The sequence below is a fragment of the Oryctolagus cuniculus genome, chromosome 10, assembly GCF_051225735.1.
Source record: "Oryctolagus cuniculus isolate XC-2025 breed Fujian yellow rabbit chromosome 10, ASM5122573v1, whole genome shotgun sequence".
Classification (NCBI taxonomy): Eukaryota; Metazoa; Chordata; class Mammalia; order Lagomorpha; family Leporidae; genus Oryctolagus; species Oryctolagus cuniculus.
This window is the reverse complement of record NC_142876.1, coordinates 97,032,051-97,059,482: the sequence shown is the minus strand read 5'-3', so window position 1 is coordinate 97,059,482 and position 27,432 is coordinate 97,032,051. Positions and strand designations below refer to the sequence as shown.

Here is a 27,432-nt window from a genome sequence, read left to right as displayed (position 1 = left end):
ATAATCCATCAGAAAAAAAGTCCCCTAATTTCCCCGCATGTTACTGCTATGTTGTCATGTTTCTGTACAGTGTTTTGTTTTAGCAGAGGTGTGGTTACACTTGTATTCCTCTTCCCTCCTTTGCTCCCTCTCTCCCCTTTCCCATTCTTTTGTAAGGCACAAACTTGAAAGCAGAAGCAGGAAAATTATCTACTCCCATTTGTGATGAAACCACTCCACTCCCAGAGCAAAGTTGTCTTTACTTTGGTAATTTATGAAGTTTTTAGAATGAGTTTTTAAGAAATCATCTGTGCAAAGGTGATTAGCCCTTTGTCTGAGAGATGAGTCGCAAATATTTTCCCCAGCCTGCCACTTGTCATTTGAAGTGTTTCACAACTTTATTATTGCAGTGAATCACATTCATGAAGACTTTATAAAGTTACAAACAGTTATAAAACAATAAGGCAATTATCACAAAGAAAGGTAGTCTGTCAGCATGTCCTGAAAACAACATTATTATTGCTGGCATAAATATTGTAAAGAGAATAATGATAATCATCATTTATTAAAAATGGAGACACAATCTACATGCAGTAAAATGCACAGATCTTACCATGTTCAAATTTTTGCGTCCTGGCGATATTGTTCATATGGGCAAACTGCACCTGCAGCATCGTTTGGAGCATTTGTGTCACCCTAGAAAGTGTTCTTGTGCCCTTGTCATAACTTACCCAGTGTCTCCCACTTGGGCAGTTCCAGATTCTCCTCCATAGATTAGGTTTCCTAGTTTTTGGAGAATTTACTCCTTTAGAAATCATTCCAGTAGAAACTCTTCTGTGCCCAGCTTCTTTTGCTCAACGGTAATGCTTCTGAGACTCGTTCATGCTATTTCTTGCAGGTTGTCATGGTTCATTTTTAGTGCTGAAGAGTATTTAATTACATGAATAAACCACTCTTTGTTTGTCCAAAGACTTCTGCCTTCTGTCCAGCATCCTCAATGCAGCTTCTTCTGTACCCTCTGCCCGCTGGGGCAGCCTTTACTTGTATTTTGCAGTCTGCAGAATGTATCTGCTGTTGAATTTGAGGAAAATGGAGACTGTAGATTCTTTCAACATCTTTGTTACTTTTTCATGATTGCTGTGAGAAAGGAAAAGTGGCTGAGTTGGTAAAGCCATCCGTGTTCATGCCAGATGCCCTGTGTGTTGGTTGTGGGTCCAGTCACCCTTCATGGCTTCAGAGACTAATCATAATTACATAATTTCTATAAATGTGTCTTTCGGACCTCAATTTTTATAATTAAATGTATGAAAGGTTGACTTATAAAATATGAGCCCTGTAAACTATGACAATGTAAAAACTATTATAGATTTGCTAAATATAAGATTCTTTCATAAAGTATTTAGAAAAACAGAATTAAAAGTTAAATTTATTTTGGTGCAAGATTTTTTTGAAATGTGTGCCTAGTTTTGTCATAATATACATTTTTATGAACTTTTTGAAGACCCTTTGTATGGATGAATTTAACTTTTTTTTCCCTACCAAAAAAAAAAAAAACACTTATCTTTCAATTCCATTTTCTAAGATTTTTTTTTTCTTTTCTTTTTTTTATTTATTTGACAGGTAGAGTTATAGATAGTGAGAGGTAGAGACAGAGAGAAAGGTCTTCCATCCGCTGATTCACTCCCCAAATGGCCGCTACGGCCAGCGCTGTGCTGATCCGAAGCCAGGATCCAGGTGCTTCTTCCTGGTCTCCCACGCGGGTGCAGGGGCCCAAGCACTTGGGCCATCCTCCACTGCACTTCCGGGCCACAGCAGAGAGCTAGACCAGAAGAGGAGCAACCGGGACTAGAACCCGGCACCCATATGGGATGCTGGCACGGTAGGTGGAGGATTAACCAAGTGAGCCATGGCGCCGGCCCCAGGAATCTTTTTTAAAGAGTTTATTCATTTATATGAAAGGCAGAATTAGAGAGAGAGAGAGAGACAGAGAGAGAGAGAGAGAGACAGAGAGAGAGAGAGACAGAGTGTGAGAGAGTTCTTCCATCCTCTGGTTCACTCCCCAAGTAGCCACAATGGCTGGGAATGGACTGGGCCAAAGCCAGGAGCCAAGAGCTTCACCCAGTTCTCTCATGTGGGTATAGGGGCCAAAGCACTTGGGGCATCTTCTGCTGCTTTCCTAGACACATTAGCAAGGAACTGGATTGGAAGTGGAGCAGCTAGGATTTGAACCATTGCCCATATGGGATGTTGGCATTGCAGGCAGTGGCTTAACCCACTAAACCACAGTGCCTGCCCCTCCTTGAGCTTTTATGCATATTTGAGATATAGTTAGTCTAAGGGGAGGATACATATAGGAATCTGTAAGTCCTCTTTTGCTGTGGTGTGTACAAGGATACTGCCTACCACAGCAAGGAAAAATGAAGTTTAAAAACCCACTGGACAGGGGCAGGTGTTGTGGGTTAAGCCACTACTTGGGATGCCCACATAAAAATCACAGTGCCTGGGATGGAGTCCTGCCTCCACTTCCAATCCAGCTTCCCATTAATACACCTAGGATATACTGGCTCAAGTTCTTCACTTCCTGCCACCACCCAGATGGAGCTCCTGGATCCTGGCCTTGGCTTGGTCCAGTTTGGTTGTTGCAGGCATTTGGGGTGTGAACCAGAGGATGGATTCGATCTCTTTCTCTCTCTTTCTCTGTTGCTCTGCCTTCCAAATTCAAATAAATAAACTTTAAAAAACCCACCGGGCAGTAAACTGTTTGAAATCATGTTGGTTTTCCCACAGACACTTGTATTTGTGAACAGATTTCCTTATGGACTTGTCAGCACAGGGAAGTTGCTTCATCCTCTTCCATAGCTATGAGAAATTCCATTATATGATCAGCTGTGATTGATTTAAGCAGTTCCCATTTGATGGGGAAGTTGGAAAGTTATAATGTTTTTTTAAAGATTTGTTTTATTTATTTGAAAGGCAGAGATACAGAGAGGCAGAGGCAGAGAGGGAGCAAGAGCAAGAGGTCTTCCATCCACTGGTTCACTCCCCAAATGGCCACAACAGCTGGAGCTGGGCTGATCTGAAGCCAGGAGCCAGGCGCTTCTTCCAGGTCTCCCACATGGGTGCAGGGACCCACGGACTTGGGACGTATTCTACTGCTTTCTCAGGCCATAGCAGAGAGCTGGATTGGAAGTGGGGAAGCCCGGACTTGAACTGGCGCCCATATGGGATGCCAGCACTGCAGGCATCAGCTTTACCCGCTATGCCTGAAAAGTTGTGATTTTGTAAGATATTCCCAAAGAAATGGATTTGATCCTGGAAAGACATTTTCTTATGACCTTCATCTTCAGAAGGCAATCTGCTGTCTATGAAAACAGGCAACTTTAGATTCAGATAATTAGAAGGTGTGTTATGCGTGAACATTTTCTTCTTTTTTTCCCCATTTGGCTTGATGCTTTAAATGTAGAACTACACCAGAATAGCAGCATCAGCATATGTCGTGACTGCTCATTTAAAAGCTCTTCATTTCACAGGAGCATTCTTCTCTGGTCCAGAAAGTATGGTACTTGAGAAGCTGTGCCACTGTGTGGATGAGTGTGGCTGTGCGAGTGTGTGGCCACTGCTCTCCGAGACAAAGGGGACCAGCAGAGGTTGCTTTAAAGGGATCCCTTCAATCGAATGCTAGGCCTACCATACCCTAGGAAAGATCGCTTTTTTATACAAGCAAACTGCAATGTTAGGGTTTCTCTCTCCCTCACACACTCACACACATGTGTAAAACAGTAATTTTTACACTCATATATACTCACATACAATCATAGATACATAAAGGCACTCACTTGGAGTCATGAACATAGACTCACACCCACACACGCTCAGACCCACACTCACACCCAGACATATTTGGCGAGTACATATACAGTCATCTCTCAATATTCACAGGGGCCTTGGTTCCAGGAACCTCTGCAAATATCAAAATACGCAGATGCACAAATCCCTTATATAAAATGGTGTTGTATTTGCATATTCCCTCTGTACATCCTCTCATATACATAGTTATAGATTATTTACAGTACTTAATACAATGTAAATGCTACGTAAATAGTTGTTATGTTTTTTAGGAAATAATGCCCAGGGCAAAGTGTGTACTTGGTGAATGTAGTTGCAACCACTGTAGACCTAACTTTATGGTATTCAAGCAAGATGCAAGGTAAACAGTAGAGATGTGGGGAGACAGCAGAGGCTACACAGGGTTCACTTACACATTGCTTCGTTCACATGGACTCAGTGTGGTGCTCTGTCACTGTGTGGCACATTTAAGTTCTGTAGTTTAGAACCTTCTGGAATTTGGGGGGGGGGCAGAGAATATTTTTAGTCTGCAGTTACTTGGATCTGTGGATGTGAAAGGCTGATGCCTATAGACTGTGTGTACACATGGTGTGCACACACACACACAGAATAGCTTCTTCAGTGAACATCAGAGGGCTGCCAGTGTGTAAGATCTTGTGCTCAGGCATGGGGGTGGGATGGGCAGGGGCACGCAGCCCCCTAAGCTTAGACCTGCTCTAGAGCAGGAGGAGTGGGCCGGCTGCTCTGACACCTGTGAGCATGTGATGGCTTGGCCTGCTCTATGGCCAGATGATCCTTCCAGGTCCTTTGTTGGGGTGGACCTGGGCACCTACCCAGGAGAGCTTTCCCAGGGTCTGATAGCTCTTAAAGAGAGAGGTCACATTTCGTACAAAGTTCCCCTGATGTCTCTCCCTTGCTTTTTCCTTTGTTGGAGCCTCGCGGGGCCTCTTTGAGTTCAGTGGAAGACTTAGAAATGTTGGAGAGGATCATTTCATTGGTTGGGTTCAGCTGAAGTGCCTTAATACCTACTCCCTGGGACCAGCGCTGTTGTTAAGTATCCACCTGTGGTAGCAGCATCCCATATGGGTGCTGGTTTGAGTTCCGGCTGTTCCACTTCTGTTCCAGCTCTCTGCTATGGCCTGGGAAAGCAGTAGAAGATGTTCCAAGTCCTTGGGCCTCTGCATCCATGTGGGAGACCTGGAAGAAGCTTCTGGCTTTGGAATGGCCCAGTTCTGGCCATTGTGGCCAATTGGGGGGTGAACCAGTGGATGGAAGACCTCTCTCTCTCTCTGTTTCTGTCTCTCTGCCTCTCCTTCTCTCTGTGTAACTCTTTCAAGTAAATAAAGAAATTTTTTTTTTAAAGACCCCTCTCTCTTGGTCTCTCCCTGTCTCTGTCTGTAACTCTGCCTCTCAAGTAAGTAAATACATACATACATACATATATACATACATACATACCTATTCCCTGCAAGCAGGTTTGGCTGACTTCAGGACTGCACTCAGCACGGGTTTCAAACAGTCAAATTGTTGCAGAGAGCAGAACACCTTTTTGCTGTCACAGTGGTCACCTTAGCGCGCATCCACCTGGCCATCACTGTGGGGCTAGAAATAATGTCATTGAATTTTGAAGGTGACAATAAACCTCCTTCCTCTGTAGCCTAGAAACTTCCTTCAATGTGACATTTTTAAAGGGTTTTAAAATTTTCAGGAAGTCATCCTCGTCTCTCCCCTTGTTCCTTCAGCCAGCATCCTGCCTCCCAGGGTTAAGTGAGGAATCTCTTCTGAGCAGTGCTTTCTCTGGTTCCTCCCTTCTTGGCAAACGTGGTGCCAGAACCTGAACCAGCGCTCACAGGGGATGCCTGCAGTGCAGGTCACAGCTTAACCCTCTGTGCCACCACAATGGTCCCCTAGATTTTTTTTATGTGTATATTCTGCTATTTCCTTTTTAAAAAAAGATTTATTTATATTTGAAAGGCGCAGCTATAGGGAGGCAGAGGGAAAGAGAGAGAGAGAGGGAAAGGTATTCCATCTGCTGGTTCACTCCCCAAATGGGCACAATGGCTGGCTGCAGCTGGGCCAATCTGAAGCCAGGAGCTTTTTCTGGGTCTCCCACATGGATTCCAGGGCCCAAGTGCTTGGGCCATCTTTTACTGCTTTCCCAGGCCATAGCATAGAGCTGGAGCGGAAGAGGAGCAGCCTGGACTAGAACCAGTGACCAAACGGGATGCTTGCACTGTAGGCTGGGGCTTTAGCCGATAAGCCACAGTGGCAGCCCCAACTGCAAAGTTTTATGAAGTTGTTTGATGCTTGTCCCTGTGTGCAGACTGTGACTAGCACACCACACACACAGACAGGTGTGTTGTGTTGTTGACTCAGGACCCATGAGCATGACTACCACTGGAGAAGTAATTGTCCAGAATGGAAAAACAAACTGAAAACAAAAAGCCCACATACCCAACCAAACAAAAACCTCTTGGTAAGGTTCTGAACAAAACAGAAAACAGCCTTCTCTTTATTTTCACAGTAGTTTCATTCCTGGAAAATTCAGCGCTTATTAAAAGCTAGCAAAAGCTCCTTTGTGTTGATAATTTAGAGGTGCACTTACATTTTAGATGTAGGCAGTTAATGGATTTTTTTTTTTTTGCCCCCCTTCTACCTGAATGACCAGTGAGACATTTGAAAGTCCTGTGGGATGCAGGACAATTCTTCCTTGTGTGGGCCTCTCCCGCCTTCATCCAGTGACTGCCCGTAGGGCCCTGAGTCATTATGAAAAAACATAGTCGCAGCTGTTCAGAGTGCCCCAGGGGCTCTGCCCTCACCACCTCTGACAGCCACTGCTCTGGGTGTCCTCGGGATCTGGGTCTCCTCTGGAATCCGTTCCATACACCAGGAGTAGGTGAACATTATTCTAAAACATTCACCTGTCTTTCACTCTTGTTCAAACGCCACTAGCACCTCCCCACTGCGGCAGGACAAAGTGCAGCATCCCTAGCCAGAAAAACAGTGGGCAGCTCTGCGCATGACAGGTGCATCTGGCTGAATTCAGTGTTTCAGCTCAGAGTTGGGTGTTGAGGTGCCTGCAGGAACCCGCTGGCTCAAAGTAAGGATACCCTCCTTCAGAGGCTGTGTGTCTTTGGAGAAGTGGTTGAACCCTTCTGGGCCTCCTTGTCCTCTGTTACATAAGACTATGCAGTGGCATAGCTTAGAGATCCCTTTCTGCACTTATTTCTGTGAATTTGAGAAGAGTGATAGAGTCTGTAAGTGGTAGCACCTCACATTTTGCTAGAACTTTGAGTTCTGAATTTATTGGTGTCAGTTTAAGTCTTTTTGTCTTTTGAGGTAGTGGGAACGCTTAGTGGGACCCATTTCAAACCTATAGCGTTCTGCTTTGGACGGAAACCCATTCCGCACACCCCTCCCAGCTGTGCCTCCCTGTGGTGGGCTCTTCCCTCTGCTACTCTCTAGGTGCCCAGAGTTCACCTGTGTCAGAGGAGCACAGCGCCACAACTTCAGTACAGAGTGTCTCCCGGCCTTTGTGTCCAAGTGGCCCTCAAGACAGCCCGTGCTCCAGCAGCTTGCTCAGATGTGTCCGAGCTGTGCTCGTATTATTTTGCCATCCACGTTTTCCCCTTGGTTACTAGGCCTAACAATAGTATGGATGTCATGGGTACTTGCTCATCACACACACTATTGTTGATCCCTTGTCAAAGTGTATAATTACGCATTTACGGTGGTTTTCTTTCGCAGTCCGGCCTGTCTCCCTCCTAGGGTATAAACTCTGTGAGGGCAGCGGGCCTGATTTGTCCTCTCCTCCATTCCCAGCACATCCTTCTGCGCCCACCACCCAGGAGTCACAGCGATGGACCTGGATCTGGGGAATGAGCGAGGGGCTGTCACCACATACTGGCAACGAGGGAAGCCTCACTAATAAGGACCGGTGGGCTCCTATTCGCTCATGCATGCATTTGGAAAGAAAGCTCTTGTGCTCTAGCAGGAAAATTAATTTTCTTCCAGCCCCTCCCCCTCCACCCCCGTTTGAGCGTCAAAGCCATCCGGACCACTTGCCCCGGGGTCAGGCCAAGCCTGGCTCGGCTTGGGAAGGACTGGCACGCGTCTCTAGGCGGGAGGTGTGCACAGAAGCGGAGAATTCATTATAACCGGTTAGTCATCCGTGGAGATGTAGACACTGCCCGTGGGCGGGGCGCACCTGGCACCCCACCCCGGGGCAGGGGGGCTGTTCCCGGCGCTGCTCCCCTAAGTGGGAGCGCGAGCGTCCAGAGCCTATGGCAGCCCCGGCCCGGGGTCTGCAGGTACTCCGAAAAAAAGCACCTAGGGTCCCTGGGCGCCCCAATCCCCTGCAGCCAATTCTGAGATCGAATCCAGCATCTGCGGGGGAAACTTTTCCACGGACTGCAGGGCCCACCTGGCTCCTAGCCCGACACCCGCCTGGAGAAGGCTGCAGCCAGGGCGCTGGGGCTCAGGGTAGTGACCCCGGCTGCGCGCAGACCTGGAGAACTCCGGCGGCAGCGTCAGGAGCGCGCGGTTCGCTCGCGCAACGATGACTCAGCCTCGCTTGGGTCGGTCTCCACCGCCAGCCGGCGCGAGGGCTCCACAAAGTTCCCAGTCCCACCCCAGACCTCGCGCGGGGGCGAGGGGCTCCGTGCAAGCTGGGTGCCGGTATGGGGGCGGCGGCGGCGGCAGGGAGGCCGTGGGGAAGCCTGGTTTTCCCAGCGCCTAAGGGTTCCCCCGACTTCCCTTCCCCTCTCCGCGTCCTCTGCAGGCAGCCGGGATGCGCCTCAGTCGGCGCTGAGCTGGTGGCCCAGGAGGCGAGGTGATGCGGGGGCTCGGAGGAATCTCGAAATCAGGGGGTGTCCGCCGGGTCGGGGGGACTCGGCGCCACATTCGCTCCCTCGCCCAGCCCTGATGCTGGCCGCAGCCGTGAGGCGCGGGAGCCGAAGTCGGCCCGGGCAAGCGCTGCTCCGCAGCCCCCGACCCGGGGTCCAGTGTACCGGGGGCGGCTGCGCTGTGGGCCGACGCCAGGGCCCCCGCGCTTCAGCGCTCGCGCGGCGGCGGCTGTGCAGCCCTCCCCGCCTTCCCCCGTCGGGCGCCGTGGGCCCTGGAGCCGCTGTGGGCGGCTTGGTAGCGGTGCCTTCGCCAGAGCCCCGCGCCCCCGCCCCTTCCCCACCCCGCTCCACCGCCCTCCTCAGCTCCTTCCTCACACTTGTGCCTCTTCCCCGCTTCCCTTCCCACGAGAAAACTGCGGCGGGGGTGGGGGTCGCGCCACCCCGGGGGCTCCGCAGCCCGCAACCCCGCCGCCGCCCTGGTCCGTGCATGGCCCCCGGCGCGCACGCCGGGCCCTCGGCCCCCTCCCTCCGACCCCGGTTTGGGGGTCGCCAGCGCTCGGGGCTCCAGGGGCCCGGCCGGAGAGTCGCGCCCGCGGCGGCGGACTGCGGAGTTGTCGAGAACTCACGGCCGCAGTGGGCCGGGCGGGGCCGGACGCGCTCCGCCGCGGCCAAGGACACTGGAGTTTTCGAGTCCCCGCCCGCACGGCGCCTCCCGCCTCGCCGCCGCGGCCCGCCGGACTCCCCGGGGCCGCCGAGGCGGGGCCGGCGGCCGCGGCAGCAAGAGGCGCGTCCTCCGCCCTCCTCCCGCGCCCGCCTCCTCCCCCCCCTCCCCGCGCTCCTCCGCCCGCCTCCTCCCCCCGCCCCGCTCCTTTTTTTTTTTTTTTTTTTTTTTTTTTGCTCCCCAAGTGAGCCCGGCGCGCGAGAGGCAGGCGGGGCGGCGCGGCGCGGAGCCGGCAGCCCGGCGCGCTCGCCCACCGCCCGCTCCGCGCAGCTCCCGGCCGCCGCTCTGGTCGCCGCCGCCAGGCGCGTCGGAGGGAGCCCAGCATGGCCGGGCCGGGCTCGGCGCGCCGCACGTCCCGGGGGGCCTCGGCGCTCCTCACCGCTGCGCTCCTCTATGCCGCGCTGGGGGATACGGTGCGCTCGGAGCAGCAGATTCCGCTCTCCGTGTAAGTGCGGGGTCCCGTGCCGCCCGGGGAGGGGACCTGGCCGCCCGTGACCCGCTGTGCCCAACTTTGGGCGCCTGGGCAGGACCTGCGGCGGACGCTGGCCTCGCCCCGCGCACCTGCCTGCCGGGTCCCGCACCCTCTCGCCCCTGGCCTCGGGTTGGCGAGAGCGCCCTGCAGAGGCTCACCTCAAGTGACAGCTCCAACTTCGGAGCCAGTGTACCGGATCCAACTTGCACGGGCCGTTCCTGTCCCCCTGCCTTCGCTCTCTCGCCATCTCTTTTCTTTTTTGAGGGGACTGGGGGGTGGGTGGGAGTGGATGGGTGGATTTCTTACCTCCAGGATTCGCCGGGTGCTGCCGAATCCGCCGGCGATTGTAGAAACGCACCTAGGCGGTCCTGGAGAGCGCCGGGGGCACTTCGCGTGGGAACTCTGCGACCCCACACGGGCCCCCTCCTGCGCCGCACTGTGCGGTTTGGATCTGGCAGTTTGCACTGAGGCGCTTGTTTTTTTTTTTTTTTTTTCTTTTTTCTTTTGCTTTTCTTTCGTGTTATCTCGCCCTGCCCCTGCAGCCACAGCCCCGAGTGTGCGAGTGCGTGCGCGCGGGCTGTGACACGGCGGTGACATTTCTCCCTGTGGCCTTTCTCTCCTGTAGGGTGAAGCTCTGGGCCTCCGCTTTCGGTGGGGAGATAAAATCCATTGCCGCCAAGTACTCCGGCTCCCAGCTCCTGCAAAAGGTAAGGTTTCCGCGGCGGCGGCGGAGGCAGCCCTGATTTTTCCCCAGCTCAGAAAATGGAGGAGGCAGATTGAGTTTTGCAAACAAACGTGAGCCGGGAGCAGCATCAGTTATCAGACGAGTCTCAGATCCCCTGGTTTCTTGGCATTGTACTGGGCAGTGACTGCTCCCTACCAATGGGTTATTTTTAGATGACACTTGATTCTAAACACAAAGAAGAGCAAGCTACTCACTCGCACCGTCCTGGCTGGGGCTTGGGAACTGAGCGCCTGGCTCGGCTCTTCTCTCACTGTCGGTATTGCTGTTGCAGTGAGAGGGCGGATGCTCCCCGGGCCAGAAAATGCGAACTTCGTCCTAGGCGGCAGAATGAGAGCCTGCTTCCTGGTGGCTTTCACCTTGCATCGGGGGCGTGGGGCTTGGTGTATGGGAGAGAGATGCTGCACTATTGTTTGTCATCCCTGCAGTTGTACAATCCCATTATTCCCCAATCATCTAGACCCGGGGCTGGGATGCATTACATCATTACAGATAAGGAGAATGAATGTGGTTATCTTTCCACTCAGCTGCACTGCCGGGTAATAACCTAGGAGTAGTCCACAAACTTAAGAAATTGGTCTCCGTCCATATAATTCTGGAGAGTAATGAGAATGGAGAATTGATTATTAGGCTTTTATCAGAAGCTGCATCAATTTTAATTCAAACAGGCAGCATTATGCTTAAAAATTACATTGTGAAATATACGGTCCCCGTTCTTCCCTCCAAGAAATAAAGCAAGGGAATGGGCTGGGGAGGAGGGCTGAGAGGGGCTGGGGAGGATTTCCAGTCAGCACATCGTGGGATTCCTCCAGATACTCTCTTGATGATAGCAAGTAAAACTGGTCTTTAGGGGCTTATTCTCTGAAAATGAGTACAAACGGCTTAAATTGCAAAGTTAACTTTTCAGCATTTTTAAATGTGCTTTTTGGGCCAATGTACCATATGTGTTATGCATGCTGCCTGGTAACCAAGTCCGTATTTTATTTATGGCATTCCATTTCAGAGAGTAGCATTTTGGGGGACATTATAGGAAACAGTTTGTCGCATGAAATCTAAGCATCATGATAGAGCATCAGCCCACCGTGGAATGGCAAAGTTATCCTGGCTTAAAAATCATCAGCAGCCACGTTTCAGGAAGCCAGCTGAAAGACGGGTTGCTCGGCCCCATTATTTGAGAAGGAGTTCGTTGAGTTTATGGGCAGTTCGTAAAAACTAGATGCCTCCATGGAAGACCCATCTCTAGGTTCTAGAAATTACCCTTTTCCCCCACCGTGCTCCTCTGCCCTGGACCAGTCTGTACTCTGCTTTGGCATTGTGCCTGCTTGTCAGATGTTTTATATGTACAGTTCTGGACTGTGCAATTGCCTGTGGATTTCCCTTATGCTTTTAAAGAAGAGATCATTTTGTATAACTTTAAGGAACTGTTTCTCATCTGCATGTTGTGGTTGTAGCAACTCTGCAAGGATCCATTCAGAGCCTGTGAATGCTCTTTGGGTTGTGCTTGCGTATCTTGTATCTCACATTTGGTAGGATCCCACAAAATAGGTTCTTTTCTTCTCTTGGAAGTTAACACACACACACACAAACACACACGACACATGCTGCATAAAACCTCATCAACCTTATTATTGGCTACTCTATAAGAGCAAATTGAAAAGAGCTAAAATGCCTCTCTTACCTTCTCGTTAGCATCCTTTCTGATAGCAGATTCACGAGGCTTGCTTTGCTTTTGTCATGTTTGCAGCTTGACAATTGTGTAATTATTTCCAGCTGTTTATGGCTTTGCTGTCATTTCTTGCTGCAGCCTGGCATTTTGTAATCTGATGCAAGGACAAGGTGAGCTGTTGCTTGGCATTAGGCTCCTGAATGGGTATCTGCTTTGGCCCTTGTGTGGCAGCTGTCTGCCCTGGGGGTGCTGGAATACCCATGGTTTTGGGTTGCTTGGCCAGGGACTTTTCATGAGTGATAGGAAGGGGCATCAGGCCACTCGGGTAGCATTATTGCAGGAATCTTCTGGTTGTCTTGGTCCGTTGCCTCCCAAATGTGACTGCATTTTTAAAATTAGCAAAGAACATTGGTTTAGAGAGTTCAGTGTATGAATGGGAGAAGATCTGAGGTGCTTAGAGTGTGGGAGGCATAATCTCATTTGGACAAGCAAGGAGCCGTGTTGCCTCTCTCTTGCTTATTTTCAAGTTTCTGGCTATTTGCATGAGGAACTACTTCTGGAAGCCAAGACTCTATGCACTTGTCCATCGCTTTGCTATATCCTTAACAATGAAGAAGCTTAAAAACGAGTTAGAACACTTGACTGGAAAACATGTTAACTCCATATTAAAGGAACTCAAAGGGTACGATGTTGTATAATGGACTGCAATTGCACTTTTAAGACACAGGCATTTAAACTTGATTTTCAGTTAACCATATTGTATACCACCTTATAATTTCATGTAGTTTCTATGGTTGACAGCTTCATATTGTGAATCAGTGTAGCATGTTCATTTTTGGAGTGGGAGGTTAGTAATTTTTTGCACTAAGGCATAAACTTTACAAAGTGATTATTGTGAAAATAAGTTAAATTATAACTGTCCATCTATTTTAAGGTGTTTGGAGACCGAGCAAACTGCTGTTTGTGGAGCATCCTTTTACTGGGTGATAGAACTGGAGATAGCCCCATTGTTGCTGTTCATACATCAGTATGAACACAGCCATTTAATAGTGTGTCCCATTGCCACCTTGGAGTGGAACACATTTCTGTGGTTTCTACCGTTGCTGGTAGGTAACCCGCTTTAGCTCATGGTAATAGGTAATATATTTAGGTATTTGATACCAGACTTTCCCTATTTCTTCTGTTTTTCTTTGCTGAGGACAGGAATAACAAACTATTAGTTCCTTATCAACAGTATCTTTTTGATTTTCTGAAAACACAGGAAGGCATGCTTTTGCAAACTTGAGTGTTTTTGGTGTAAATGAAGAGCAGGGACTTGTGCATCCTTGTTGGAGTGAATCTGGGGGAGGGTTTGCCCTTGTTAGAGAGCTGCAGCCTGGAAGGAAGGGGCTTCCCGTGCTGCTGTGTGCCTGTCTGCTGCCTTCCTTAGCTGGCAGATTCTGCAGGGTTTCCATTCTCTTTGACTTTTAATTAACTTTCCTGTTTGACAGTTGCTTGCTAGCTGTCCCCATGTTCCTTCATTTTCCCTAAGGAATGTGCTTTGGTTGAGTTCTTTTTGGGGGAAGCATAGTTTGAGTTAGTGAGAAGCATTCTGGTAGGTCTGGGAAGATGGGCTGCTAAACTCCCGGCTCCACACCTCTGACACTCACAATAAAAGGCATTGACCTGGCGTGATGCTCTCTTCATCCTCCTTGGGGAGGAGTTGATAGGCACTGAGTTTTTCGTTCCGTTTAGACTTGCATTCAGGGAATGAAGGGTTCCAATTACATTTTCCTGAATTGTGACAGTAAACACACAGCAGCAACACAGGTAATGTGTGTCTCTGCCGATAATGGCACAGAAGACTCGTCACTGACCTCGGACGGCTTTGTAGCACTTAGGGAGCACACGCTTCTTGGAATGCACAGCCAGGTTTTTGTGATATCACCTCTTTATTGAGAGGGCAGCTTTCATGCAGACACTTGATGTCTCTTTCCGTAGGACAGAGTCAGCAAAGTAAAAGGTTGGTTCCTTAAGCCATTTTTATAATTATGACTTTTCATCAATGTGGAAATCAATGGACTTCTAAATAATTGAAAAGGAGTGTTCACCTATTAGAAGTGGGTAGCAGTGCTGTGTTGCCTGTAGGAAGCCTGACACTACAGATAGTGTGTGGGGAGGCCTCTATCTTGCTGCACATTTTTGTTGAATAAACTTGGTCACTCGCCATCCCAAAAGATAGATGCCACCACACCATGCTTTAATTTACAGCATTGTTTCAAATGACTGGACATCTTCCTGGAAGATTCTTTATAAAAGTCTGGAATTTTCTGAAATGACAGTTGTCAACCTCAAAGTGTAGTTTATTGGCCTCATTAGCTCAATCATGGGGAGGCGAGCAGAGCAGAGCAAACCAGCACGCGTTAGGTCCATGCATTTGGCACACAAACCTGGTCACACGTATAAATCCACACACTGTCATTCCCTACATTTTTGTCTGGACCTTCCACCTTTTTTCCATTTGTTTCTTTTTTTTTTTTTTTCTTAAGGTCTTTCTTAAAATTTCTTCCTGCTGTATTCTACTTTGCTTTCTCTCTCACCTGTCACTGCGGCAGCCTGTGTTGCGCATGAGATGTCCGGGTGCCAGTCACAATGAAGGGAAATGGAAATGTTGGCACGATTTTCTTGTTGGGGGGGGGAGGGGGAAGCGTTAGCTTTTTTATTCCACTATGACTTTTTAATTTATTTTTAGTTGACAGGTAAAAATCATGCATTTCTGTGGGGTACCAGGCAATGTTTCTGTATGCCTCTTTGCTGTGTAATGTCTAATCTGGATAAATGTACTGACCTCCTAATCATTTAACACTTCTTTAGGGTCAAAGTTATTCAAACTCCTTTCTTCTAGTTTTTTTTTTAAGGTGAGAAATATGCAGTACATTATTGTTATTTAAAATCTTCGTACTGTGCAATAGAAGACCAGACTGTCTTACCCCCATCTGACTATAACTTAGTGCCTGTTAATCAACCTTCTCCCTTGTGGTTATTATTTTTGATCCATTAGTAAGGGTATTTCATTCTGGTTTTAACTGATTAATTCTAATAGCAGTTGGATTTTAGGCACACACCCGAATACCAAGGCACCTAATAATGAATTATGAGGTCTGTCAGGCACGGGCGAGCACAGTTAGGGTTTCCGGTTTTGGATGAATATTTCGCCGTGTATTAGGAAGAACAAAAGTGGAAGCAATGGGAATCACGACTCCCAGGACCTGCGGCCCTTCCAGGTGTTTTGCTTCCCCACTATTTGAAGCACATCCTCATGGAAATGCAGGCTTGGGATTTTAGCCTTTTTTTCAGGTTTTGCTGGATCCTCATTTGGTCTTTCCCACTCCCACTGCCCGTTGATCCGTCTTTCCCACTCCCACTGCCCGTTGATCCGGGAGCAACCTGAGGCGTTGGGCAGGGTCCTTTGTCCATGGCGTGTCGTCAGTCCTGATTTGCCCCCCCTGGATGCCAACCGACGGGACTTTCCTTTGTCCAGGCAAATATCCTCTGCCAGCCGATGGGAGCGGCCCTGCTTCCAGGGCCCCCCACCCCCATCTTCTGCAGCCACGGTGCAGCTTCCTGAGTTGGAACCCAGTGCAGCTGCTCCACAGAGCCATTCAGCTGCTCGTGTGTGCCCTGGGACACTGTGATTGGACTTACAGGTCTACTGTGGCTGGTTCCGAGAAAAACATTGACATAGATGTTATAAAGCGCCAGTTCTATGAATTAGCATATGAGATTTTCCCATTTAATGGAATTTTTTTACAACACACATTACAGCCTGTGTTTTGCTTCGAGTGACTGCCATGAAGGTTTTGTGTTTCGTGGAATGAGAGGACAAGCTCCTAGTGTCAGGCTTCCGGCAAAACTGCTAGAATCTTCATGAGCCTTCCGAGTCCGTTCAACAGAGCTGAGCTGCTTCTTCCTGGGAAGAACCTGTTGTGGTGGGATAGAGGAGGGTGCTCGATGTCTGGGGATTTTTCTTGAGGTTCTAGTGGGCATCAGAGCCATCTGAGGTGGTCATTGCCGAGACGTAAAGCCAGACACAGAGGCCCAGGGAGACGCAGGCTGCCGGCCTGTGCGGCGTCTCTCCTGGGTGTTGGATGTAAGGTGTTGTTTGCACAGTGGCTGTGTTTCAGGGGGTTTCTAGGCCCACAGTGACCCGTCTGCTTCTCAGAAGAAAGTTATTTTCCAAATACAGCTCTCGGAAGGGTCTAGTGTGTTTTTAATAAATGACAAACACGTACGTTTCCATTCACTTTGAACAACGCTCTTGTTCCAGGGTTGTTTAAATAAGGCATTAAATTTATCAGGTACATTAAATTTAGATATTGCATGGTTTCTTGGTGACCCCAAATCAAGACAATGAAAATAACGCAGAAGCCAGCCTGTGAGTGTGCCTTCCAGGGCTGTGTCGGAAGGGAGGCTATTACCTCTTTACATGGAATGGACAGCCGTTTCTTCACTTTGTGTCCTGCCAGGTATCTGTCTCGGTACTGTTATTGGAACGCAGTGCGCTCCCAGGGTTAAAAGAGCTGTTGTCCATGTAGATGAGCTGGACAAGGCCATGGATGCTGTTGGTTTGTGACACAGACCTCCAGTTCTCTGTTTTAGGTGAAGCAACTGACGGTGGATATCTGGGGGAGGGGGGACTTGCACGTGTCATGGCCAATATATGTATTAAGTTTGTGTGTGTGCATGCACGTGTGTTCCTACAACTACCGAAGGATGCTGCTCTTCACAGAAGGAGCTAGATGCTGCCTGCAGGTAGGGAAGACTGGTCCTCCTCTCGGGCTGCTGGGGAGGTTGGCTTGAGAGTGTATCCGGAGATGAGGACAGGACAGAGTGACCCGATCCCCCAGGCCCAGATTGGCTTAGTGTCTGGGATTTTTGTCAGTAGTTAGGATGGGAGGACCTGTGAGATTGGGACAAGCTACGTCATTTGCAGGGACTACTGCAGAACGTGGAACCCCTTGTTAAAATGTTCCAACTTTCAGGATGATGACGACAGAGCATGCAGTCACATACTGGGGCCACTGGGCCCTGGGGAAGCCGCCTGTGAGACAGGCTGTCCTCCTTTCAGCTGTTTGTTTTGCTTACTGGGTCCCTCAGCCCCACTGGGTCCAGGAGTCTTCCTTGCTCACCCGTGCTCTGACTCCAGGGAAATGCTAAATAGTCACAGGTGGACAGCTTAGAGCACTTCCGGAGGGACGTCTTTGGAGATGTTATGTTGTTAAAGGCCCAGGAACTCTGCCTAACTTTTCTGTATGCATTTGCTGAGTGACCGTGGGCAAATTGCTTAATCTGTGAGTAAAAACATGTAGCATTCACTGTGCAGCCCCTGTGGTCCAGGTACTGTGATAAGCACTTTACATATGTCCTCCCAAAAATTCTCCCAGCAATCCAGTGAGGCCGGGACTACCATTCATCCTATTTTCTTTTTTTTTTTTTAAAGATTTATTTATTTATTTGAAAATCAGAGTTACACAGAGTGAGAAGGAGAGGCAGAGAGAGAGAGAGAGAGAGAGAGAGAGAAGTCTTCTATCCGCTGGTTCACTCTCCAATTGACCACAACAGCTGAAGTTGCACTGATCTGAAGCCAGGAATCAGAAGCCTCTTCTGGGTCTCTCACATGGGTACAAGGGCCCAAGGACTTGGGCCATCTTCCACTGCTTTCCCAGGCCATAACAGTGAGCTGGATTGGAAGTGGAGCAGCTGGGACTCGAACCAGCACCCACATGGGATGCCAGTACTGCAGGTGGCAGCTTTACCAGCTACACCACAGCAATGGCCCTATCCCCCATTTCACAGATTGAGAAACTGAGGCTTGTCAAAGTTAAGTGGCATTCCCCGTGTGAGTGAGCTGGGCTTCTAGTGTTTGCACACCTGCCACTGGGCTACATTCCCTTGTCTTTGTGTGATCTTGTTTGACCTCAGTTCTTGTTTGAAAAAAAAAAAAATTAAGTAATACCTGCATTTTACCACTGCAGGAGTGTTTGGGTGAATTAAATGAGATAACATCTGGGAAATTACTTCAGAAACAATTAAAGCCTGGGATAACAGCTGAGGAGATGCTGTCTTGAAGTCAGATGGACTTAGATTGGAGTCCCAGCTCTGCTGTTTCTTAGCTAGGTCACCTTGGAGCTTAACATTTCTGAACCCGTACCTTCCAGCGGAAATAGAGGCCAGTCCTGTCCATTTTTCAGGCTGTGTCAAAGATGAAATGAAATAAAATATGCAGAGCACTTAGCACAGTGCCTGGCGTATCAAAGGCCTCTGCCAGTGAGCTGCTGTGGCCATTACTGGCTGCATTATACACACACAAGCTTTCAGATGCCTTTCACTGAGCGGCACCGGGGGCCTGGCTTCGTGTCTGGCTGTGGGTGTAGTGGAGGAGCAGGCATGTGGATGGGTGGGTGGGGGCCAGGTGTTGGCCTGTTAGGAAGGTGATCCCCATGGGGAACCACGTACCTTAGAGCAAGAGGAGGCTGCAGCGGCCACAGCAGCTGTTGGATGTGCACCCTTCCCGTGGAGTCAGTTTCCTTATCCCTGAGGGCTTCAGGGGAGAGGCCCAGAGAAACCTGTCAGCCAAGAAATTGGTTCACCTGCCTTCTCCCTCTCAGCCTGCTGTATGAGCAGTGGGTCAGGCGGAGGCAGTGGCCACATCTGCCCTACAGCTACAGCCCCAGTGAAGCTGCAGGTCCCAGGAGAGCCCAGTGCTGCTGGGCTTTTTCCTTGCCAGGGGAGCACACTCAGAAGTCACGGTGGACCCTCCTGAGTCCTGATGCCCTCTCGGGTGGCGCGTTAGGCATTTCCTCTCACTGGAATTCTCCAGGGCCTTGGATAATTCCAGACCTCTCTGGTTGGGGGAGGGGAGCAGAGGCCTCTTACTGGGCCTCTTGCAGCAAGGTGAAGTGATGTGTGGGGATCGCCTGTGCCGTGAAACCACAGGAGGTGCCGAAGGGCATCGCGTGTCCCTTGGCACTTCCTGCTGGCCCTGCCCTGCCCTGCCCTTCTCTCCAGAACTTCCTTGGCAGGCTGTGTTGTGTTTGGCTCTAAACCCTTGCAGTCCTCTACTGATCTTTTTTTGTTTTTAAAGATTTGTTTGTTTATTTGAAGCAGAGAGAGAGTGAGAGAGAGTGAGAGAGAGAGAGAGAGAGAGAAAGATCTTCCATCTGCTGGTTCACTCCCAGAATGGTTGCAATGGCCTGGGATGGTGCAGGCCACAGCCAGGAGCCCAGAGCTCTATCCCGAGCCCCCACATGGGTGCAGGAGCCCAAACACGTGGGCCATCTTCTGCTGCTTTCCCAGGTGCTTTACCAGGGAGCTGGAATGGAAGTGGAGAAACTGGGACTCAAATGGGCGCTCATATGGGATGCCGGTGTTGCAGGTAGTGGCTTAACCCGGACGCCACAGCACTGGCTCCTATGCTGATCCCCTTAAAGATGCCAAATGATCCCAGCCTGCTACACTGCTCTGTGTCAGAGGAAGCACCAACCCTTGGAGATCGTGGGGGTGGGATTTTGCTATAGCCACAAATAAGAAGCCAGCAGTAGCCTGTCTGCAGGGCCCCCAGCAGGGAGGGAAAGGCGAGGTGGGTGGGATGTTGCTCCCCAACTCCCCACCCCGTCGTTGTCTTTTCCCAGATGTGCTGGACTCTGGTGCAGTTTCAAGGCCTGTGTTCTTACTGCAAGGACCAACTCTGGGGACCATTGGGCCCCCACCTGCCCATGTGGGCCGTGTGCCTGATGTGAGAGGTTCCTGCTGGGCCTTGGTTGGCAGGAGAAAGGTGGTGCCTGGCAGCCGTGAGGACAGCCCTCAGCTTGGGAGTAGAGTGGCTCTGGAGAGGCGACCTTGTGAAATCCCTGATGGAGATCAGTCTTGGCTGCAGCAGGAGGACCAGGCTCTTCTGCAAGAACAAGAGAGGGGTAGCCTTTCCTGTTTTCTCCCAAAAGTCAAACCCGCCGTTATTCTGTTTGCTCAGGTTTCTTAGGTGTGGTGAGGGCATGTGTTGCACAGTTGGTGATTTACTTTCCTGAGAATTTGGTGTTAAAATGCAAGGGGGCTGGCGCTGTGACATAGCACATAAAGCTGCTGCCTGTAGTGCCGGCATCCCATATGGGTGCTGATTTGAGACCTGGCTGCTCCGCTTGTGACCCAGCTCTCTGCTATGGCCTGGGAAAGCAGTGGAAGATGGCCCAAGTGCTTGGGCCCCTGCACCCGCATAAGAGATCCAGAAGAAGCTCCTGGCTCCTGGCTTCGGATCAGCTCAGCCCTGGCTGTTTCTGCCATCTGGGGAGTGATCCAGCAGGTGGAAGACTGACCTCTCTCTGTCTCTGCCTCTATGTAACTCTGCCTTTCAAATAAATAAATAAGTCTTTAGAAAAAATAGAATAAAAGGAATCAGTGGTCTGTGGACTTCCCTAGTCTTGACCCTCCCCTCTGTAATCTTGACCCTTGGTCCTGCATCTCTTCCTTAATTTTCTGACAGGTGCTAAGTCTCACCTCACAGAAGGGAACTTAGTGTCTGGATTTAGAAGGATCTAGATCTCAGTTGCTGTGAGCCAGGCTCAGCTGAGAAGAGATTCCCCCCCCCCCCCCGAAAGAACATGGGCTTTGGGGTTGAATCTTGCCTGGCCAGTCACCAGCTTGACCTCTCTAGGTGCTGGTTTGCTCATTGATAAAATGGAACAGGTAACAAAAGCACCCAGATTTGGGGGCAGATTGGTGCAAGAACACCAGTGAAGTTGTGCAGAGCGATGAGTGGTATGTGGGAAGCCTTAGTTCTCTGGCCACTCTCTGTGTCATTCAAACTCTCCTGCTTCATTAATAATGAAGAACAAGAGAGGCCCTGTGCGTTTTTGTCGCTTTGATCTTATGATGAGTGTGTGAAATCAAGGCAACGTATGTTGTGCACATTTAATGTGACCAGGGGCACAGTGACACCAAAAGCGTTTATTATGTCTCTGGGGAGGTGGATTTTTTTTTTTGGTTGTTGTTTTTGCTTTCTTTCCCAAATTTTTGTCCTCATCTTGTCTCTTGCACTGTACAGGTGGGCAGTGATGGATTCAAGCTTGCTCTTGCTGTCACATGGTACAGTGATTTGCCAAGCAAGGGGAAAGTTGGAAACACAGGGCAGGCACGTAGCTCTTTGTACCTTTCCCATCGACATTGCCATTTCCAGCGTACTCTGTTGAGGCAGAGGTGGAAAATACTGTAAAAAGAACAGTAGATGTGGGAGGCAGTAAATCCACTGAATATAGGTAGTTTTTGTCCACACGTCGTAACATAAGGCTTTACTCTCAGCCTCCTGCTGGTTTCCATTATTAGTGAAATGTCTATTAGCACAATATGATCGCATCACGTACAAATAGCTCCATGGGCGCAGACTCCTGGCCTCCCAACATAAATGGCAGTCAGTGTCGAAGTCTGAATATTCTTTCTGTTCAGCTTTGGCGGGAGCCCCTGTTGGAAGGCTACTGTTACCTGCTTTCACAAGACAGAATATGCAAACGGACTCAGATGGCAAATTTCAAGCAGATCACTATCAGGCAGCCCCTCAAAGGCGTTCGTGTGTGTGTGTGTGTGTGTGTGTGTGTGTGTGTATTTTGTAGACATGAACTGTTTCTCTTTGTTAAGAAATACTGAGAACTAATTTAAAAATCCCAAGGTCTGTGGCCAAGTTCAAGTATTTCCGAACATCTGGAGTCACCTGTTTGCCCTGAAATAAGATGTAAGTGTCTCTGGAGAGAGCTCACAGCTCAAGAATCTAATGAAGGAATCCAACAATATGCATGTCCCAGAAGAGGAATTTCAGAGTTATGGAGCCATAGTTGGATTTTCTACTTGAATAACAAGGTTTTCAGTTTTTGCTGGAAACAAATGTGCTATGAATGACATAGCATGATGTGCTATGAATGACATAGCATCATCACATGATGAAAGACATCAAAAGGTTCACTTTTTTTTGTTTGTTTAAGATTTTATTTATTCATTTGAAAGGCAGAGTGACAGAGAGAAGACGCGAGGTGTGGAGGTTAGAACTTCCATCTGCTGGTTCACTCCCCAGGTGGCTGCCAACAGCCAGGGGTAGACCAGGCCTAAGCCAGGAGCTAGGAGCTTCTTTCAGGTCTCCCACACAGGTGCAGGGGTTGTCCAAGTCCTTGAGCCATCTTCTGCTGCTTTCCCAAGTGCATTAGCAGGGAGCTGATTGGAAGTGGAGCAGCCAGGACTCCAAATGGCACCCATATGGGATGCCAGCACTGCAGGTGGCAGCTTAACCTACTGTGCCACAGCGCTGGCCTCAAATATTGACTTTTAAAAATTTACTTTCAAGGAGATGGTCTTGGGAGGCAGACCTATGTAGAGTTGAGATTCAGAATATGAATCAGGCTGAGTGGAGTATGAATTCAGATGCTACTGCTTACTGGTCCTAGGACCCTGAAGAGTCTTTGAGCACCAGTGTTCCTGTCTGTCAAATGGGCACAGTGCAGGATAGATTTGAGAGGCCCGACTAACAAGATGCACAGTGAATACTTAGCAACAGTTACAGGGGTCACAGGAAGTGTTTTGAAAAAGAAAAGGCGGCCTGTTGATGTTGTTATTCCCTAGGTAGCAGGAGGCCTGCCTAAGGGGCAGTTAACATCAGGTGTCTAGAGGCCTTGTTTGAAGACCTCTACCACAGCTGCTGGTGACTGAGCCCTACAATGGCTTCGTAATAGCAGTATTATTACTGCATCATGAGGCCCTGTATGTTCCTTATGCCTCATGCCCTATTTATAATCTGTATTTTAATTCCTCACCACTGCCCTGAGGCCAGTGTTATTATCATCTCTGTTTCAGAGACACAGACAGAGAATATACCTTTGCCCAAGGCTACAAGGCTTCTAGTGGCAAAGGCAGAGTGTGAGCCCTGCTGGTGTGAATTGCAGGTCAGGTCCCTGGGGTGGGGGTGGGGGTGGGGGTCACAAAGAACTGGGTATCTCCCATGACTGGTTGTTTGCTGCTTCTGGTGATATTGGCTCCTCAGGGCCTATGGTGGAAGCTCCTTTCCTGCCTGTCCTTAACCTTTCCCTAAGGGAATCCTTCCTCTTGTTGCTTGCATGTGTTGTCATTTGCTTTCTCTGTAGGGAATTTAAAGGAGTAAGAGCTGGAATGAGGAGAGCTTCAGCTTCCTAGTTCTCCTTTTATTACAGTGAACTGATGCTGTCTTTTGGTTTCCTCTGAGGGTCAGCCCACCACCCATTTAGGAGTCCCTGACCTAGTGAATCTTAGCTTGGGGACTCCTAAATGAGTCTTTCTGAGACTCTGACTGGAGTTGGTTAACTTTCCCTGTTGTATCTCTCTTGTATTAAGGTAATGGGTGAAAGTATGGAAGGGCCAGCTTGGGCCCTGGGCTCAGGGGAAACTGGCTTTGAGGTGCACAGCCTGCCTCTTTTTATCTTCATGTTGAGGCCTCTTCTCCCTAACCTGCAGAATAGGGTTTTGGTGGAGAGTTGCGTGTGGAGGCGTGCAGCAGTCTCAGCACAGACCTGGACGCCAGGAAGACCCAGCCAATTTCAGCTGCTTGGTTTGGGCCCTTGTCTGTCTTGCCTGGGTGTTGATTGGTGCTTTCTTGTTTTTCTCTGGGAAACGGCAGTTGTGTTTTGCTGCACAATTGAATCTGGCTTGAAGGCTACAGCCCTTCCACCCACTGGGATAGGTTTTATTTTGTGTGTAGTGAGTCACCAGGTCCCTTGGTGCCCCTGGCTAGTCTGGGGTTGTGTGATATCCTGAGGACCCCTTATCTCCTGCCTGGTGACTGGGAGGAGGGGTGGAAAGGAAGACCTTAAATTCCCCCAGGGCAAGCTTGGTCTTTCTGATAGGGAGAGGAGCTGTCTGAGGGGTGGGCTTCAGGGGTTGTTTGAGGGAGGCATGAATGTACAAGTCAAAAAGGCAGGGATGCCAGCTCAGCCTTTTCCTTGTGCCCCCAAGCTGGTGGTGCAAAGCACAATGCCCTTGGACACAGGCAGAGCACCAGGTCCTCTGTCCCTTTCCCCACGTGCTTTCCAGATCCAGGGTTTTATGAGCCCCAGCATCAGGCGTGGCTGCCGCAAAAGGTGGGGGCTGCCTGGCAGCTCCAGCAAGCCAGCTGCGAAGCCCTGCAGGCCAGTTGCACAGCAAGCAGGTCCTCACTTCCCCCAGCCAGGTGCCCCGGAGAGCACCCCTGCCCGTCTGGGTCAACACCCTGAAAACACAGCTGAGGAAGCATCCGGTGCCTCTGCAGCACCAGCTACGCCGAGCAGCTGCCGCGGGAGCCCGCAGTGCCGGGCGGGTGCACGAGGAGCGCCAGGCGAGACTGATGGGGCCGCCGCAGCCGCCACCATCAACCTGGGGGAGGCGACTCGGCAAAGGCAATTAGGAAGCCACTGCAGCTAATTCCATAAAGCGCCCGCATGCCACATTCCCGGTGACATTAGGGAGAAATGTGAATTGTCATTTCCATTCCCTTCACCTTCACATGGGGGTGAACTTCACCTGGCTGCCTCTGAGGCCCTGCCAGCGTCAATGTGTGTGTGTGTGTGCGTGTGCGTGTGTGTGAGGGGTGATGCGGGCCTTCCTTTTGAGTGTTTCTGCTTGGTTGTTTATCTTTCTGGGACCAGATTGCTGTGCATTGCGGGCTACTAGAGCTGCATCTGCTCCGCCCGCTGCACATACCTGCAGTGTCCACAGAATGTTCCTGTTGTTCCAGCTCTGGCCGGCGCAGGCTGTTTCTCTCACGCAGGAGGAAAGCCTTGTGAGGGGCCACAAAGCAATTTGGGAGGCATTTTTCTTTGCATTTGCATCCTGCAGGTGCAATTGTGTGTCCCCTTCCCTGGGCCCAGCCTGTGGATGTGCCGAGAGCCTGCACCAGGCACAGCCCCTCTGAGATGAGGGCAACAGCTGGCTGGGGAGTGTGAATTAAATTATACTGGTTTAATGGGGTGGTTGTGCCAAAAGATATTTTGCTCCAGCCTCTGCTTCCCGCAGAATCGAGGCTCAACAGAGTTTTGTGTTTTGAGGCAGTCAGAGGAGTCTGCAGTCCGGCTCCTTTCTGGGCCATGCTTCTTCCATAGAGGCTGAGCTTTCTGCTCGGGCCTCTGTGTGGCCCTGCAGGAAGTAGGATCTGATACCCACCTGCCTCCTTCCTGCTGAACCCGACCCACTCATTTAGGATGGAAGGAGAGGGCTTGGGAGCAGAGAGGGGTGCAGGTCCTCAGTGACAAGCCCCAGGTGCCACAGGAGTGAACCAGGTCCTTGCTGGGGCATCAGGGGAAAGAAGGCTTCTGTGTCCCATGGTGGGCTTCTCTAGTGACAGAGGGAGGCAGCCTGAGATGTGTGACCTGTGTGCTGCTTGTCCCATGTGCTCCCTGTCCCGTGCCTCCTTGGATCACCTCTGCTGGCACCCTGCTTTGCTGGCCTTCGCCAAAGGCTGTATTTGCAATCCCTGCTCAGTTATGTTGCATGTCAGCCCACTGATCACTAGAGAAAATATTCCCCCGACACCCGTCTTCCTGCCAGAACGTTTTGTCAGGGGTCACTCTCCTTATTAACGCTGTCTGTAGAAGTGAAGCAAGTAGGGGACGGAGCAGAGTCACGTGTTTATTCAATGCTGATCACCCCACTGTAAACAGGTCCACAGCCCACTCCTCTTGCACCATGGGGTGCACGTGATGAGACGCTTCCTTGTGGGCAGAATGTCCTGGCTTGGGAAAGTCTTCAGCTGTCTGAACAGACTCGTGAGCATGCATTTGCTCTTGGCCACATGTTAGAAATGTTTTCTTCCTTCCTTCCCTCACATCTTGCCTTCCTGCTTCTACAAACGCCCATTGAATACCCAATGAGGTGTGCAGTGTCGTGTTGGGCGCCACAGCCCCTTTGCTGCCGTGGCTACCTCTCACATCCTGCCCCTGCAGGCTCCAGTGACAGCACGCCGCTCTCATTCCCCTGTCGCAGCCGGCTGTGTCACGCCTCTGTGCCTCTGCCCGTGCCACACTCCTCCTGCCTCCTACTGACCCTGCTGCCCTTGTCTAAGTGCCGAGGGTTGATTCCACAGGATGTCAGACTGCAGCATGCAGCAGTGTCACCTGGGAAGCTTGCTACAATGCATTCCTTCAAGGCCCTGCCCCAAGAGAGTCTGACTCAGTAAGCTTGGCCCAGGGCCCAGGAATCTGCATGTTAGCACATGTCTCAGGTGAGACCCATTGATGGTCCATGGACCACACTTTGAGAAGTGCTGTTTGCACCCCTCCTCTGGGAAGGCTTCAGGTTTCCCCTGCACAGACCTCCTCCCTCCCTCCCTTGCCTTCCGGCCTGTGCACATCCGCCTGCCATGGTTTGCTTTCGTAGCTCTGTGCATGGAGCCTGTGTCGTCCTGAGCTGGAGACCATGGCTACTCCACCCCAGAACCACGCTGAAGCCGGGGCTGGCGCCGGGTGCAGCCTTCCTCGGTGTGGGTGGCATGAATGGCGGATTTCTCTGCCGCAGAAGCAAGGGCCCCAGGACAAGTCAGGTGTTTCATCTCGGAAGTCAGAAGGTGCCCAGGTGCGCCTCTGATTATTGAAGTCACTTATTTAGAAAGCACTGCACACAGCTGAAGTGGCCACTCTCCAGTTTGTGAGATGGAGAGAAATTTGTTGACCTGTCACCCCTGGCTTTTCTTCTTGCTGAATGGGTTACCCGGCCTGTGGTTACCAGTCGTTAGCGAAAGATTGTTTGGTGAACAGCAACAGGAAAGGTGCCATCTGCTGCTCATAAAAGGCTGCTCCTAAGCTCCTTGGGACAAGAATTGCTCCCTCAGGGGCCTGTTGGGCACAAGACTGCATTTTTTTTTGCCTAAGTCAGTGCCTTCCAAACTTCTGTGACCTCCGTGAGGGAAGCGTGTTTCATGGCAGCTCGTCACACGCACCCTTACAGGTGAAGTACGGATTCCGTGAGAGTTTGCTCAGCTTTCTTCTCTGCAGTGCCGTCTGGTATCTTGCGCTGTGTTTTAGTCTCTAGTATTCTATCCCATTGCACTCTTCTACTTTATTCTACACTAGTCTCCTCTACTCTGGTATTCCATTATATTCTGTTTATTTCAGAAGGCTGGCTGTGACTAATAAATTGATTTCACAACCT

The 27,432-nt window shown here is 50.2% G+C and overlaps 1 protein-coding gene and 1 long non-coding RNA gene across 3 annotated transcripts in view; one reads left to right on the top strand and one right to left on the bottom strand.

Moving 5' to 3' along the window:
• Nucleotides 1-355: 355 nt before the first annotated feature.
• Nucleotides 356-5,427, bottom strand: LOC149124351 (uncharacterized). Its single transcript, XR_016214284.1, has 2 exons — nt 5,284-5,427; nt 356-1,116 (listed from the first exon to the last, which is right to left on the bottom strand). It is a non-coding gene; the product is annotated as an uncharacterized LOC149124351 (long non-coding RNA).
• Nucleotides 5,428-9,575: 4,148 nt separating this feature from the next.
• Nucleotides 9,576-27,432, top strand: part of CACNA2D3 (calcium voltage-gated channel auxiliary subunit alpha2delta 3) — an 875,732-nt gene continuing 857,875 nt past the window's right edge. For both annotated transcript variants that reach the window (XM_051851529.3, XM_051851528.3), the window contains exons 1-2: nt 9,576-9,835; nt 10,488-10,569. In XM_051851529.3, the coding sequence (XP_051707489.1) occupies nt 9,714-9,835; nt 10,488-10,569 (204 nt within the window). In that variant the 5' untranslated portion in view covers nt 9,576-9,713. The remainder of the gene's footprint in view (nt 9,836-10,487; nt 10,570-27,432) is intronic.